The sequence below is a fragment of the Cryptotermes secundus genome, unplaced genomic scaffold, assembly GCF_002891405.2.
Source record: "Cryptotermes secundus unplaced genomic scaffold, Csec_1.0 scaffold705, whole genome shotgun sequence".
NCBI lineage: Eukaryota > Metazoa > Arthropoda > Insecta > Blattodea > Kalotermitidae > Cryptotermes > Cryptotermes secundus.
Window position 1 is genome coordinate 248,899 of NW_019726237.1, and position 18,189 is coordinate 267,087.

General features: G+C 42.7%; 1 protein-coding gene across 1 annotated transcript in view; it reads left to right on the plus strand.

Annotated features, from left to right (window-relative positions):
• Positions 1–18,189, plus strand: part of LOC111864089 (RNA-binding protein fusilli) — a 207,237-nt gene that overhangs the window by 118,783 nt on the left and 70,265 nt on the right. The window contains exon 4 of the mRNA XM_023851087.2: positions 10,643–10,732. Within this exon, the coding sequence (XP_023706855.1) occupies positions 10,643–10,732 (90 nt within the window). The remainder of the gene's footprint in view (positions 1–10,642; positions 10,733–18,189) is intronic.

Consider the following 18,189-nt stretch of genomic DNA (forward strand, 5'->3'; position numbering starts at 1 on the left):
AAGTGTAACCTTCGTGCCTGCAGTCTGCTCTTTACTTTACACCCTGCCTCCAGATCAGGTCCATCAGTTCCAGTTTCATGTTATCTAGTACACGTACATCCGCTGCCCAAATTGCACTTATATTGATTGTTCTGAAACTTGGTCGATGACATTAAGAGAGGAACACAGACTGAGGGTGTTTGAGAACAGGGAGCTGAGGAGAATATTTGGACCGAAAAGAGATGAAGTGACAGGAGGTTGGAGAAAACTGTATAATGAGGAGCTTCATAACTTGTACACTTCTCCAAGTATAATTAGAATGATCAAGTAAAGGAGAATAAATGGGTAGGGCACGTAGCACGTATGGGGGTTAAAAGAGTAATGCATATAAGATACTGATGGAAATGCCAGAAGGAAAGAGACCACTAAGAAGACCAAGGCGTAGGTGGGTGGACAATATTAAAATAGAACTTAGAGAGATAGAATGTGATGGTATTGACTGGCTAAGGATAGGAACCAGTGGAGGGCTCTTGTGAACACAGTAATGAACCCTCGGGTTCCCTAAAATGCTGGGAAGTTGTTGAGTAGCTGCTTAACTGGTAGCTTCTCAAGAAGAGGTCAGCTCCATGAAGTTAGTTAGTTGAGTGTTCTGAACACAAGCTATGCTCCATTTAAGAGAACTGGAATTACCATCACTTTATGAAATGTGAACTTCGTCCACGTAAGTCCTGTAGGATAAGCCTCGTCCTCAGCTGGACACATTCGTAGTTCCTTAGCAGGCATTTCTTTCGGGAAACCTGAAGAAAAGAGTCCGAGACACAGATGGGAGGATAACATTGAAATGGACCTTAAAGCGAGGTGGGCCTGGATTCATCTGACTCAGGATAGCTTCTATTTGCAGGCTTTTATGAACATTCGGTTTCCATAAAAGATGGGGACTTTCTTGACTAACTGAAACACTACTAGCTTCTCAAGAGGGGGTTTGATCCGTGGAGCTCATTTAGTGAGCATGCGTGCCTTAAAAGAAGAGATCGCTTCCGGGGAACTTCGGCATAGAAAGATATTACAGCGGGGCGAGAAGATGGGGATGGGATTAAACTGGCCGAGCATAGGCTGCAGTATTTGGGTGATGAACCTTGGGTTTCGTTGAGGGGTGGAAAATGTTTTGATTAGACGATGGACTGGTAGCTTCTGAAGAACAATCGTGATCCATAGAATTAATTTTACCGAGCATATTAGTGTAAGTCGGGGTAGAGCAGTCGGTATAGCGCCTGCCTACGGGCTGAACGACCGAGGGCTCGGAGTTCTAGTCTCGGTAGGGTCAAGAACTTTTTCTTCTTCACCTGTCATGTTCCTCCTTTTCTTCTCAATTTTTTATGTACTTGACGTTAGAGCTCAGGTCCAGTATTGGCTTTCACTAATCTTAGAAGGGGAACGAGGTAGCGTAGTTGGTTGAGGCACAGTGCTACAAGTCGGAAGGTTTCGGGTTCGATTCACGATGAAGTCATTGGATTTCTCAATTTGCCTAATCCTTCCAGCCGCACTGTGTCCCTGGGGTCGACTCAACCTCTGACAGAAATGAGTACCAGGAATCTTCCTGGGGCAAAATGGCGGCTGGCGCGTAAGACTGACAATCTCACCGCCGTCTGCAAGCCGATTGTCTAGAGAAAATGTGGAAGCCTCGATGTCTCACGACCCTATGGGCCTCCACTGCCTGTTGTGTGGATAGCTTTACCTTTTCTACTTTTCACATAAGTGATAAGGACTCCTTATATAAGCAGTAGCCCAGCATAAGGCCTCTAGATTCTGAAGACAAACATCCATACCCCGAGGGGACACGTTGCCTGTGTTTAGAGGCCAGGATCGAAATGCGTCTATTCTGCTTCTGTTCCTGTCTTGCATCTTCAAACAAGCAGCTTCCGGTCATTTCGACATTCCGCAAATGTGAGAACCAAGTCACAAGCCCGAAGTTAGAGGACTCTGCGAACCCCACAGTAAAATGCTGTCCCGAATAGCCTATACAAGCGATTCTAAAACACACCAGTGGCATTGAAAAGATAGAAACATGTTCAGTGGCAACATAAGTTCTTAAATTCTTAAATGTAAATCCATCTTGCAGAGAATAATTTAATCAAGTTAAAATTTGAGAAAAAACCTTAAAAATGTGATTACCTTAATTCAGAACAATTTACTAAATGGGAACTGCCTCTGTGGTCTAGTGGTCAGAGATCCTGCCTACAGATCTAAGGTCTCGGGTTCGATTCCCGGCGCTACCAGATTTTCTGAGAATTGGTGCGTCTGGAACGGATTCCGCTCAGCCTCGTGAGGATAACTGAGGAGCTATTTCAACGAAACAGCAGATCCGTTCTAGAAAACGGCCATGGAGATCCGTTGCGCTGACCACTTGACACCCTCTATCCGCTAAAGTTGGCACTAACTTCGCTGACAAGCGGCGGTCGGTATAGTTCTAACATTTATTTGCTGGAACACAGAAATTTAAGGTGTTCTAAATGAAAATGTCGATGAGAACATGTGGATGTAAGGGACATGAACGGCCGCGCCATAGCTCAAGCGGTTAGTCACTGGCTTCCCACCTCTGCGGCCCGGGTTCGATCCCGGATCTGGACAAGTGGGATTTGTGGTGGACAAAGTGGCCCTGGGGCAGGTTTTCTCCGAGTACTTCGGTTTCCCCTGCCAATCTTCATTCCACCAATTGCTCCACAGTCACCCTCACATATCATCTGGGGTTGGTACAATAGGCCAGAAGTGGCCGCAGTACAAGGGACTTAGTCCCACCCCACTAGCAATAAAATATACTCGGTTCGCCTCGAAGTTATAAAAGAGACCTTTGCTAGGTAACGGTTCGGTAAGCACGTCGCGCTGCAATGAATAGACGCGGAATAATTTATTGCTGGGCTACGATTCGGTAAGCACGTTCTCGTGGCAAAGAATAAATGCAGAAAAATATAATAACAGAGGAACTGAAAGACATGGTGACTTATATCCGGTTCGCTCCGAAGCTAAAAAAGAGTTAGTTCAGTTCTTTCGAGAGAGTGAACCGTCGCTCGGCATTCGCCATTTTTAAGAACGTGCAGTGTTCAGCTGTGGAGTGCTAACCAGCTGACAACGGAAGCTGAGGAAGTGACCGATTCGTAATTCAGGAAGAAGTCAGTCACGCAGAAGAGAAGACACGCATAGTCCAGTAGGGAATGGATCGAGTGTTAGGCAGCCATTGATTGTGAAGTGTTGTAGTTGGTTGTAATTGTAAAAGAAGTGCAAAGAAATCCAAAGCAGAACCCATTATTATCAGTCACGTGACAATATCAACAGCAGTGATATCGTTTTGACTGCCTGGAACGAAAGAGAAGGGACTCCGCTAGGCAGCATCCATGTCTCCAATCTTCAGGTAACCCTGCCTTATGCAAGCTCGGTGGGCCACACCTGGTAAGAGCCACTTCCCGGGGTTACGTGGTGGATAGGCAGGATTCTATAGCAATTGCAGGCAACCTGCACGAAGGAAGCTAACGGGGGTTCTGCAACCTGCTCAAGTAAGGAAGATTTACTCGTAATTCTCAAATGCCATGCGTATTTATGGACAAAACGGGCTAACAAGCTCAACCCTTGCATGTGATGGCCATGAAATTATAATGAAATCAAATTATTTTAAATAATTAGACACAACGGGAGGATTTCAATGTCTGTACGCCTCTCAACATATCCTAGGAACCCCTGGGATATTATTTTGCTGAATAAGTTTGAAATAATGAGCCGGGATTTATTTGCATGTTCATGACTACTCCGCTCAGAAGAAACGTGATGTTAGTTCTAAACAGAGCTGAAGGCTTGTCCTGGGTAAGTCATGAACATTACGTGGATACTGTAATCACACGTTCGACACTTTATGAGAGTAACTTGACAGGAATTTGTATCCATCTGCATGTCTGAGACCCGTATTTCGGATGCATCTCCCTCCCGAACCACCTACAGAAGATAGAAGGGCTCGTCCAAATTGGACACGCGGGATTGTTGAGTTTCGGGCAAGAAATGCATAAAATTGTCATGTCTCTCCTATCTCGTGTTTCAATTCCAAAAACCTCTTAATGGGTTTTGGCCAAATTTATAAAATGGGGAGGAGGATTTATTTTAAAATTTTATAAGCAGGATCGACCGTCTCTGTGGTCTAGTGATCAGAGTTCCTGGCTACAGTTTCAGAGGCCCTGGATTCGATTCCCGACGCTACCAGATTTTCTGAGAAATAATGGGTCTGGAACTAGGTCCACTCTGCCTCGTGAGGATAACTGAGGAGCTACTTGAATCCCTAAAGTTGGCACTAACTTCGTCGGCAAGCGGCGGTCGCTAGGTCGGTATATTTCGTTTGCGGGCTAAAGGCCACGGAGTTTATAAACAGTATCACGAACGATTCAGCGTTTTTAGATTACAGTTTGTCTTTATGTGAATGTTTTTCCTTTTGGCGCTACAGCCCCAATTTTGGGCCTTGACCTTCCTCCTTGAAACTTTCCGTTTTACTTCCGTTTACTAGATCTTAGACATTTGGTAGGGCTCCTTAGGCAGATGATCAGCTGGTCGCAAGGTCTTTCTACCTGTACACAAACACAGATAAACACACACACACTAACACTAAACATCCATACCCTGAGTGGGATTCGAACCCACGATCCCAGCTTTCCGACTAAGCGAAGACAGTACATGCCTTAAGCCACTCGGCTGCCATAACCGACCTCTTTCTGTGAATACATACGAGAAATATATTTAAGGCGCTAAATGTATTGGGTCTTGAAATGAATCAAAGAGGATGGAACATACGGTAATAACAGTATAATAGCCGTGTTGTATAGTTGTACTGAATTTAATCAAAATTTATCAAATGACTCGAGAGAGAAACTTGAAGTGTCATTTATATCTTTAAGTAAAATGGCCCTTGAAATTACCCGAAGAAAGACAGAATTATAATGGTGCGATGCATTTTCGAAATTGAAATCTGTTAATTACGAACAGACAACTTGAAATTATCAGATGGGTTATCAGTTTCTTTTTCCAAGTTCTCAAAATATTATGAGGAAAGAATGAAAGACATGTGGCAAGTTTGCAGTTGCCGCCATATGCTTAAAGCGTTTTTAAATTTTATCAGTAATATATAGAAGATTTCACTTCGAAGCGAAGGAACAGGAATGTACAAATGCGGTAAAAAGTAACCTACAATTATTGTTTCTGGATATTATCCATCGACCTGTTTTATTTAAAACAACACACAACTTTTCGGATACTGGATTCTGTCTCCGTCTTCAGGTGGAACCTTCTCAGTTGGGTCCAATCGATAGAACTAGTTCCTTTCTTCGGACACTATTACCAACCCAAGACAGGATATATAATTCAAGCACAGCATAAATCACCTGCGAGAGTTAAGATAAACATTAAAATCATCAAAAAATCTCCACACACATGAAGGTTATCATCTATGTCTGTGTGCTATTTCGTGGCTATCGTTACTAAAATCACAGTGCTTTCAGAATAGAAATAATCACAAACAGACAAATTCTCTGTATGGTATCAATATAAAAGCACAGTTTTACGGAGTTGTAATTTTCTGACTTAGGCTGCGATAATCGGAGAGACGTCTGCGCTGCATTGACTGATCAGTTGATATACCAGAGACATGTGGGAGAATTCATATATTGTTTCAATCCAAATCAGGAATATAATGTCTAGAAACATAATAATTATATTAATATACTGTCACGTGTTGGATATGTCACACGACAAATAACTTTACGTGGGTCTCGGATTTAGAGAATCTTTATTGAACTTTCACTCTTACACACCGTACAATTGTTATCACTTGCAGTGTCACTTGACTTCTGGCCTAATACTTCAATGCGACGTCTCAAGTATCCTTGGCCTTGGCTGGATCTCAACTGTCTTCTGTCTGCATCGTATGGCGACTAGGATCCAACTGTGTTTTTGCTGTCTGTAGCTCTCGGCTTATGTAGGTGTTCTGCGGTCTCAGAAGAGGACACCTCTCGATCTCACGTGTTTGGCAATCCGTTGCTTCGGGAACGCTCCTTATACGCTGGTAACGAGTTTTGTCTCATCCGTTGTTACTCAACGGCCTTCTGTTGTTCTTCTCCGGGGAAACACGTTCGTTGTTTCGGCATTGTCTACGCAACGGCTCGCTGTTATTGCGTTACCGTGGAAGTGCCTATTCCAAATATGTGACATTTCTCCCTTCTAAAGGTTGATCGCCCCCGAACAACTTAAACGTTCTTCTTCTCTTCCATTTCCGCGGTGTTCTGCTGGCAACGTCTGAATTCGGTCTTGTTGTTCTGCTGGCGCCTTTTTGCGCTGTTCCTTCTACCGCATTCCAAACATGTGACAATACTATCGCCACAAACTAAAACACTTATTTTAACTGAAGAAAGCAGTCTTCTGGGATTTGGCACCGTGTATAAGTGGTGTTAACCGACGTTTCGGAGGAACGTATCGCCTCCATCTTCAGGGTAGAAGAAAAAGTATAAGAAATCTGCAAGCGACAAGACCGTGAGAATGGTAAAACCGTCTTGTCGCTTGCAGATTTCTTATACTTTTTCTTCTACCCTGAAGATGGAGGCGATACGTTCCTCCGAAACGTCGGTTAACACCACTTATACGCGGTGCCAAATCCCAGAAGACTGCTTTCTTCATAGTCACCGCCGTGAAAGCCTCAAATCTTACACTTATTTTAACTGGTTATCTCAAAGTCTAATATTCTGTTGGCACAGACCTAAATATTCGTTACTTTATCACAGAATAATTCTTTTTATAATACTCTTTTAGGAAAGAAACACTTTTAAAATTGAATGAGGAATTTTAGGGGATATGGATTAGCCCTCAAAAATTTCCCGGTTCAATACGCAATTCGATTTGGAGATATCTGAGATTTCAATTACACGTCACGTTTGTATGAGACTGGAGTTTTTGATATTTTTCTAAGTCGAACGTGGTTTTATTGCTTCTCGGTATGAGTCGGGACTTCTTTGTTCCTCACCAGAGTGTCCGGAACAGGCCGAGAACCCACACAGCCCCTTCTTAAAGGATAAAGGAGGTGAAACTTCAGGGTAGTGTCTCTCAACTCAGTGCCGTGATGAGGTCTTACATTATGTGGACCTGTACATTCACTCCTCTTTACGTAGTCGGGGATAGGCCCCTAATTCACCAATGAGGGTTGAACCCTTAAAATTTTCGACCCTTTTAATCCGTTTCTGCTAGTAACCACCCACGACTTCTCCAGCGCAAAACGGCACAAACGAGACAGTCTGTATGCAGCCCCCCCCCATAAATTGCTGATGCTGGCCTAAATGCTGATTTTGTCTTGGAAATCTCCACTCTTCGAATCAGTGTTGAACCTGCTGTAAGGCGTTATCCGTTCCCTACATCTCCAAGTTAACAGGGACCGGACATTATAGCCCTCCCCTCTTACTTTCTTCCTTTTCCCCTACTGAAATCTACACTCCCTCCTTTCCTTTCGTGCATCCCCTAGCGCGGAGTACACGGTGGTGTAAGCAGAAGTTTGTTTGCAACAGCATGGAACTGACTTGACTACAGTTCATTATTCAGAACTGCAAATGTGCCAGGTTGACAGTGTATTACTACTCATTCCCACCCTCAGACTGCGTTCTGTGACACGCTGCCATACTCTTGTCGGCGTGGGGAACTGACACGTTTGTTTTGCAAAGACTGCAGTACTGTGAGAAAAGAAAAACAGTTACGTGGACGGAAGCTCCCTGTGGTAGCGGGTACGAAGTGAAATATAAGTGTTTCTAACGTGTTTTCAAGTGTGCTGTACTGTTAGGAAAGAACACTAATGGGATGGAACGTGTTTTGACTCAGTGCAAGTATAATAGCCACGTGGGAATCTACATAGTGACAGATGAAATACTTGTCTCTGTTCGAACTTACTACAAGGTAAGATGAGAATTTTGTTTACTGAATACACCATATAAGTCAGGCGTTACAGAACAATAGTTTAAGTTTGAAAAAGATACCAAACCGCAGTTAGCACGTACTCAGTGTTTGGACATGAACACTCAGCCGATGTATAGGTTAAAAAATTCTGATGGCAGCGGATTCAAATTTTGTTCCGAGAACTAGGATTTAGTCGTTGCCTTCCTCAGTGCCTTGAGAGGCAAATGCTAGGATAGTGCCAAAAATAGACGCGACTGCTTGTTTCGAAACCTTGCCCATTCATACTGTCTAATCATTCAACCGTGCAGTTGACAAAGAGGACCACAGAGCAACCTCTTACTTTCAACTTCAGGTAATACATACGTCATATAAATAAAGATTTAATCTTACAGTAGTGGGGGGTGGAGTCCAGCTGGGTCCACTCGGCACGGCGGCCACTGATTGGCCTATTGTACCTGCTCCGGGTGATTATTTATGAAGATGGGAAATTTGGTGGCATGAATATTGGCAGGGGAAACCGAAGTACTCGGAGAAAACCCGCCACAGCGCCACTTTGTCCACCACAAATCCCACTTGACCAGACCCGGGATGGAACCCGGGCCGCCACGGTGGGAAGCCAGCGACTAACCGCTTGAGCTATGGCGCGGCCTGGCTAATCTTGCAGTAACTAACCGTATGGTAGTAGAATCAGGAAGTCCGACATCGCAAATAGGCCCAAAAACCCCATTATTGAACGCTATCGGGAACAAGTTCCATCAGCCTCCCAGCCTGACACTTTGTTTCTCCGAGACCCGCCTAAATATAATACTTCCATTTCCTCTGCCTTTCAAGTTTTAATTTTCCAAGAGATTTCTCCACTAAAATTCTCTATAAAAGATAAAAAAACTAAAGACATATCTTTGCTTAACTAATTAAACACTACGTCATGAAAGTGTGTGGGGGGTGGATGTATGGATCCATATTTTCTTGACCAAGGCACCAGCTGGAGGTGAGTGGTCAGCTTCACGCCCCGGCCGCTTTACTTCCTGTATCCATTGAATAGGAGGTTGGGTGGGCCCTAGAACCAGCCTGGACGGCATGGGGGAGAGAAAATTTGTGATCCTACCGGGACTCGAACTCCAACCTCTCAGCCGTCCAGCCCGTAGACAGTCGATGTACCGATGTACAGGAGTTTCATACCAAAATTCTCTATGCTTTCCTTCTCTACCCCACCGTGCCCCGTTGTACTCCTTGATTTTGGTCTCCGAACAACACTAGGTGTTCTGCGCGAATCACAACATCCCTTCATCCCTTATTTTTTGGCTATTTTCATTTCAGACACCCCTAGTTTACGATATTCCCTCAGATAAGAGACGGCGTTTCACACAAAATATTCTGCCCAGACAAATTTTCTAGTAGTAGAGGAAGAATGTTTAACATGGCTACGCGTAAGCGCGCCATTCGACAATATCCTGAGCCGGTTTCACCCACTTCCCGTCCTCTCGTTCTGCTTGCTCTTAGCTCCATCATTACGATGTTCTTTCAGTTCCTTCTTGGTTCTCCCAGTGGCCACTTTCGTCGAGTTCAACAAAGCACAAATTTGGTAAGAATTCATCACAACATGTGTAGCATTTCATGGCGCAAAACTAGACCCTGTCGCCACGTCACAACAAATAGAGCGCCCAAGTTTCGAAAGAATACCAGACGTATCCATGCTTTAAGTACTGCCATGATTATGTACCCCTCTCATGGTATATTCTGCTCTCTGTTGTAAGAAAACCATAACAACAAATTATAGGATACAACTATGACAGTATGAAATATATTGTCACGTGACTGAGTTTCCCAAGTGTCCTGCGCGTGTATCATGTCCTCAATACATGCTACATGTCTTGCCCATCTCATCTTCTAATTAGTATATTGTATTCAGGGAAGAATAAATATTTTGAAGGCCGGTCACGGTAGCCGAGCGGTCTAATGCATGCACTGTCTTCGCTCGCTCGGAAGCCGGGATAGTGGGTTCGGATCCCAAACAAGGCAAGGATATTTGGTGTGTGTATGCATTTATTCTGTGTTTGCGTACAGGTAAAAGCCTTGCGACGAGCTGATCACCCACCTAAGGAGTTCTACCGAATGTCTAAGATCTAGCAAACCGAAGTGAAACGGAGAGTTTCATGGAGGTAGGCAAAGGCCCAAATTGGAGCTGTAGCGCCAGAAGGGGGAAAAATATTAAGCTTCTCGATGTGTACCTATATTCATCCTCCCTTAATTTCTATTCCTTTAGCTCTAAATATTTTCCTCGGTATTTTTTTCGACGTAGGATGAGATACCTAGTTTCACACTCGCATAAAACCTATATAACTATAATCTAAGATACTTTAATCTTCAGATATCCAGACAGGGTACGGGAACAAATTATTGTTACGATCATCAACTGGGGGGAAAACGAGAGAAGAAATGCATGGAAAACTTTGCAAAAAAAACCTCTAAAGTGACCTACTATTTGTTAGAATTGCTCTCTCCAGGTGAGTGTCTTGAGAAAACTGTCTCTCCTTTTCTAAATCTGTCCCTACTCCCTATGTGTGATCGTCTTCCTAGCCCATTCTACGCGAGATGGACGACTTCCTGCAGTAACCCATGAATCTGTGCATTTACTTATTGGGTTATGATACATGTCTTGCAACGTCTTGTTACACGATACTGTTCCTTAACTGTGGTATCACAGATCTGGGCATGACGCCCGACACAGAATCAGAATTCTACGTGAAAGAGATCAAGGACATGGTGAACATTGTGCAGAGGCTTCTGGCAGATGGTAAGTAAATTGATTGATTGATCGTATGCCTCCGCTTTCCTCCAGCAGTGTGTTAATATCCATTATGGTTACAGGATAAATGCATTGCGTACATTATGACCAAAGCAGTGCCGGAGTATAAGCAAAGTAAAGAGGTAAAGTTGTTCCTGTGACGAACTAATTAAACACTACACCTTGAAGGCGTATGGGGGGAATGGATATATATAGATCCTTATTTTCTTGACATCGGCACTAGCTGGAAGCGAGTGGTCAGACTCATTCCTTTGCCCCCCCCCCCTTACACGTCAGAGTCGGAAATCGAAGGAACGTTTAAAAAAATCATAGAAAGTAAAACGAACATAGTTTGGAATAACAACAGAAGATGGAGGGTTACAAATCGAAGAAAAGTGATTCGCAAAGGCTTCAACAATACATTGAGGTTGCATTATTTCATTTTCTCCAATTTTGAGTCAGGTGAAAACATGATCATTCTTCTTAAACTTAGACATATTTTCAAAACTCATTAGGTTTAGTTTTCAGATTATCATCGATAGATTGTAACCAATGAAGTCAGTCTGATTTAATGGTGATTTTAACCAGAAAAAAAGACACTATAGTTTTGATCAGATTTTGATTTCTTGTATCTACTGAAATATTGATTCTTCTTCTTAATATAACACTTTAAAGAATTATAATACCAATGCGGAAGGGAAGAATTTGTCTATCTTATAGGAGGAATGGCTAAATCTATAGCTTCACGCACTGTCAGTGGTGCTATTCACTGCAGGGTCAATGGAATTTTCATTTAGAACACATGACCAGTCAGAACGACGTCAGACATTATAGAGTAGCAGGTAATCACCTTGAGCCTAGTTGCGATGAGGGGTCAGGGATATGACAGTCGAACATTAAACTGAAATCAGAAAACGTGCTGGATGGTACTTATCAGGAGTGCCCACGGGAGAGCTTGAAATAGAAACGCTTATGTCGCTAATATGTGAGAACACTAAATCGAGTGGTGAACTATTTATGATAAGAGTTACTGCGTTTATCAAGAGTAAGAAAGCAGGTGGCCATGTACATTGAATTTCTTTTAATTTTATTGTAGTATTAAGAATCGGGATTGATGAGAGTGGCCGCGCGGTCTAAGGTATGAACTGTCTCCGTTCGCTCGAACGCTGGAATCATGGGTTCCAATCCCACTCAAGGCATTGATGTCTGTTTGCATTTATTCTGTCTTTGTGCTGTTCTGTGTGTAGGTATTGGCTTTGCGACGGGCTGATCCCCCGTCCAAAAGTCCTACCGACTGTGTATAATATTAAGAAACTGAAAAAGCGGCCGGTCGAACAAAGAGGACTGTACGAGTAGGGCCATAGATAGATTGGATAGGTTAGACAGATAGATAGTAAGACGCCATGAATGCGGTCATTGTTGAGTACAATAAAATCACCTAACATGATTACCTGTTACTAACTGTGCGTTTAAATTTTGTTCTATAATAATTCAATTCAATTCAGTTCATGTTTGTTTACGAACAAACTTAACAGCACAGTGACCAATTACAAAGATAGTACGAGTACACAGAAATACACAAAAATAATTAAAGAAATATGAGAGTCTATATAATAACAATAAATTAATAATAATTCGAAGAAAAATTGAACTTAGCTTTAACAGGCGAGAAAAATAGAATATGTGCACTTCCAATAGTTATGGCATTTGTGGCGAGAAAGGACAATACATGTACAAAAAAAAAAGATCCGTGGCCTGTAGTCCGCAAGCGAACTATACCGACCCACATAGAAAATAATAATAATCAAAAATAAACTTCATTGAGCCGGTCACGGTAGCCGAGCGGTCTAAGGCATGCACTGTTTTCGCTCGCTCGGAAGTCGGGATCGTGGGTTCGAATCCCACTCAGGGCATGGATGTTTGTGTGCGTTTTTCTATGTTTGTGTACAGGTAGAGGCCTTGCGACGAGCTGATCTCCCGCCCAAGGAGTCCTATCGAATGTCTAAGATCTAGTAAACCGAAAGTGAAACGGAGAGTTTCATGGAGGTAGGCCTAGGCCCAAATGAGGGCTATAGCGCCAATGGGAAAAAAACCTTCGTTGGCGTTAAATGTCCTATTGTTCAGGCTCATATCATTGTATTTCAAAGACAGAGTGCTTTTACTACATGAAAGCACAAATTTCCACCTTAAAGACTGTTACATGCTGAAAATTGTTGTGTCAGTGAGGGCCGAAGACAACAATTGCTTGTGAATCTGGCATAACAAATAAAAAACCACGCAAATATTTTGCCCCAGACGGCCATTGTAGTGTCGGTTCTGTTGCTGCGTGACATGGTTGCTTTTTTACTCGCCAAGTTCTTATCATGAGAGTTGCCCTCTTTCGGCCTTCTCTCACCGGCCGTGAGAAGGCGTGCTGCAGTTAATACCCAATGTATCCAGTCCACGTAACTTTAATAACAATGCTGGACCCCCTACCCTTCTCTGTCTATCACATAGTCTCACAAGCAGTTGCTCAAATTACGTTTCATTTCTGATGTGTTTCATTAAGAGCAATTTTTTTACAAGTGCAAAGAAAAAGAACGCGTAATGGGATGGTCTGCCTGTACGTCCGCCTGTTTCATCTAAGAAACCACGCGACGGATTTAGACTAAATTTGGCCAAGTAAAATTTTAATTTTATATAAAAATGCTTACTGCACAAGAGCTTGATAGCTGACTTAAGGTATTAATTAAATAAACACTACAGCTCGTCAGAAAGTTTGCTTTCGATATGATGAATATTAAACCGAATAAGAAGAGGAGGAACTCTTTTATTATATAAAATGTGGTGTCTGCAGATTTTCTGGTTGCAGTTGGTTTGTGCACTTGCCAGTTCTCAATGTGGCTCGCCAACTTGAACATTCATAAATTGCATAGTACAATTGCATTGATTTGCGAAGCAGAAGAAAATCACGTAGTCCATGAATATACTCTCAAGTAGCACTGAAAGGCCAAGCGAAAGAAATTAAAAAGAACATAAAATGAAGCAAGTGTTCGGCCTGCAGTCTGGCGTTAAAGCGTGGCCGAAATGAAGCTGTTGCGGTCCGAAGCTGGACATTATTGTGACCATAAATGATAATCAGTAAGAAAAACGAATAATTCAGTTCATATGACCTTGTGTCACTTATGAGCTATTAGAATGAAGACATTCGCATGCCAGTTCGAAGTTTACATGACGTTTAATATGATTATGAAATAAAATTCACCGCTTGATTGTTGGTTCTGTAACATGTCGCGTGTATGGTACTTGATGGTTTTTCACACTCAGATTGTGGTCTTCTGTGCGTGTAGTCTGGTAGGTAGACACCATTGTTTCGGAGAGATGTTGTGTCTCCAGCCCGTCAAACATTATTCAGTTCCTTACGTACTGTACTACAGTACTGCAGCGCTCTGTTAAATGCCTTACTACTTAACCAACCAAAGAAATTCTAAGGGTTCTGACAGTGATCTGTAACACTAGGAATTACTGGGATTTTGGAATTCATTCATCGTTCGATACTCGAAACAGCTAGAGAATACAACGTTCCGGAAACTGGATCTGTTTCCGTCTTCGGGTGAAGGGGGGATACCTACTCTGTTGGGTCCCTTAGAAAGAGCTAGGTTTAGTGATTAAGATTAGTTCTCTCTAACGGACTCAACTAAGTAGGTGTCTCCCCACTCATCTGAAGATGTAAACAGATCCAGTTTCTGAAGCGTTGTGTTCTATAGTTCTTTAGAATACAGGACGATGGACAAAGTAAAAGAAACAGTAATTCGTAAGTAACTAACTTTTTACAGTAGAATTTGAAATTTCTGGCGGGTGCAAGCGGTAGCGTAATTGGTTGAGGCACTACGCTACAAGCCGGAAGGTCGCGGGTTCGATTCCAGATGATGTTTTTGGATTCTTCATTTGACCTAATCTTTCCAGCCCCACTATGGCCCTGGGGTCGACTCAGCCCGTCACAGAAATTAATACCAGGAATCTTCCTGGGGGGTAAAGGGCGGTCGGCGCGTAAGGCTTACAACCTCACCTCAATCTGTGATCCGATTATCTAGAAAATGTGGGGCCCTCAACATCTCACATAACCCTATGAGCCTCCACGGACGGTTACGGGGATAGCTTTATTCTTCTAACTTGAAACTCAAATACTGGTAAAAGGAAACGCCGCCATTGGATACGGTTTTGATATTCATCTTCCGTTTCCATCTCCTTCCAGATATTTGGAGTCTTGTATCGTCTTTTCCTCTTCTTCCATGACACGTCTTCTCTTGGCGCGAAGCAGATCTCACCATTTCTTTTGGCGTTGTGTGGAATTTTGTTTACGTAATTTCCGTCATGGCACTGTAAATCAAAACCTGCTTTCTTGCAACGTAATCAAAAACAGCAAGACAATAGACGGCCGATATGTGTCAGCAACATGAGGAATCTGCGACGGTTCTTTGTTAAGGAGATGCTTTTTGAGACATTAATAGACAGTTTGGAATATTGCTGCTCTTACTGAATTGTTTGAACGGGTTTTGTATTGGACGTCTCATATTAAGTAGTAATTTCTTATTACAGAATATTATACAAGTGTTAAAAATATTCTGGAAAATATTATAACATGGATGGCCAGAGCTATTCTAGGCAGCGACCTGTAAACAACCCGTCATTTGGTCACGCGTACCACCATACACGTGACAATATGGAAGTATAAGAAGCACCAAGTAAGTTGGCAAGCAGAATGTCACGTACTGGGAAACTTGGTGATTTACTATTGTCTAATATTGTTAGGATAAGGAGTGAAATCAAGGTAGCTACGGTGGATCAGATACATAGTTCAGATGCGAAGAGAAGAAAAGAATGGAGGTAAAAACAAATCGAAAATTTGTAACGGAGGAGATAACAGTTCAGCATTAAGTCCCAACCGAAGGCGGTAGTTGATCTCTTTTCAGGTCCTCAAACAATTTTATTTTAACTTTTGTTTACCAGGGAGACGGGATAACGTAGTCGGTAAAGCTACCAGCTACGAGCTGGACGACCGAGGGATCTGAGTTCGAGTCCCCGTAGGTGCAAGAATTTTCACTTCTCCATGTACTCCAGGCAGGCTATGGAGCCCACCTAGCCTGCTATTTAGTGGGTGCCGGGGGGGATTTCCCCGGGGTAAAGTGGTCGGGACGCGAAGCTGACCACTCGCCTCTAGTGCAGAGGTAAAGAAAATGTGGGTCTACACATCCATTCACCCATACGCCTTCATGGTGTAGTGCTTAAGTAGTTAAGCACAGGGATAACTTTACCTCTTTCTTTGTCTTCCGACGAGATAAATCGATCTGTCCGGTGTATGTGAGGCACGCGGTAGCGTAGTTGGCTGAGGCACTATGCTACAAGCCGGAAGGTCGCGGGTTCGAGTCCCGATGAGGTTGATTTTTTTCAATTGACCTAATCCTTCCAGCCGCACTATAGCCCTGTGGGTCGACTCAGCCTCTAACAGAAATGAGTACCAGGAATCTTCCTGTGGGATAAAGGGCGGCCGGCGCGTAAGGCTGACAGCCTTACCGTCTTCTGTGAGCCTATTGTCTAGAGAAAATGTTGGAGCCTCGACGTCTCACAACCCTATGGGCCTTCACGGCCTGTTACAGAGAAAACTTCACCTTTACTTTTTATCTGGTGTATGTGCATATATTTCGTGATGCCGTCAATGGAACACTTTTTTTCATATACTGGCATATTGGCCAAAAATGTTCTAATTTCCATAAATCTAATTCTTGAGACATACAAACAGGCCAGCAAAACAAAGCTCAGCGTGGAGGCTTTACTTTGGCACACGCGCACTTTATGCAGTCGTACTGTCAGCATCTGGTCTGCACTTTGGCTAGATGGAACAGACCTCCGGCCTTTAAACCGTAGCTGACCCGTGAGTGGGAATATCAGTTTCTGACATACAAAGTGGGAACCAACAAACAAATAGCCTCTTCTATAAGCAGTTCCCTCACATCTTCTTTGAAGGCATAAATAAATATTGTAGGCTCTTCAAATTACATGATACGGAGCTCACCAATTTGTAGTTTTCTAATATATTTTTTGGCGATTAAATAAGTGGGTCTACGTTAAGATGGGTATGATGGAGTGAGTTCCCAAATGAATTTGCTTACGCATTTCTGATTTCCCAATGCATGCTAAATGTCCCACCCACTTTTTTTTTTCATGACTCTCAGTTTTATGGGGAATACAAAACTGTGGAAGTTCTGATCTTCCAGTGGTACTAAATATGATATAAGTCTGCAGGCAGGATTGCGCGCGAAGTTGATCCATTTCATTAGAAGGGGCATGCTCGAAAGTGAGTTTGTTTGAAAAGCTTCCATCGGCTGGTAAAAAGAATTATTTTCCATTTTTGCAAAAAAATATGGGTGTAAAACTTGGTCTCTGACATTAAGGGAGGAGCACAGACTGAGAGTGTTTGAGAACAGGGTGTTGAGGAGAATATTTAGACCGAAGAGAGATGAAGTGACAGGAGGTGGGAGAAAACTGCATAATGAGGAGTTTCATAATTTGTACTGTTCTTCAAGTATAATTACAATGATCAAGTCAAGGAGGATGAGGTGGGCAGGGCATGTAACACAAATGATGGTGAAGAAGAATGCATATAGGATATTGGTGGGAAAGCCAGAAGGAAAGACATTACTAGGACAACCAAGGCGTAGGTGGGTGGACAATATTAAAATGGATATTAGAGAGATAGGATGGGTTGGTATGGATTGGATTGATCTGCCTCAGAATAGGGACCAGTGGGGGGCTCTTGTGAACACGATAATGAACCTTCGGGTTCCATAAAATGCTGGGAATCTCTTGAGGGCTTAGCACCGTGAATTAGCAAGTGATATGTAATGAACACAATTTAAAATTTATATTCTTTTTACCTCATGTACTAAAATCACAATATTTTGACCCGGTTTTCATTTCAAGTTATTGATTAATAATAGCGACATTGAAGGGTTGAGAATCAGACTATCAGAGCTGAGAGGTTAACATTTAGACCACGGGTTCCCAAACTCCGTTGGATCATGGACGATTTACTTCATGGATTTTCTTTGGTGGACCACCCGAATATTAAAAGAAAAATTTTAAAATTATTGAACGGGACGAGAGTAAAATTTGGGCAATATTAACGCCCTCAATGAATTTTAAAATGAAAATAAAATAAATATTTTGTTAAAAAAACTCGCATATCTGTTCATAAAAGTAAAGCACTTCTGTTAAGAATTTATTGCCCAGTTTCCTTTGATACCCTAAGGACCTCATACAAAACGACACCTCCAACAATTCCTCAGTGCCACGGAAGCGTGTTTACCGAGTCGTTGCCTAGCAACGATAAGGGGATATACAGTCATGTCCACAGAAACACCTTTGATGCAAAATGGATCGTATAGTATACGGTGCCTCAACCGATTCTTCTACTGTTGCGTGCATTC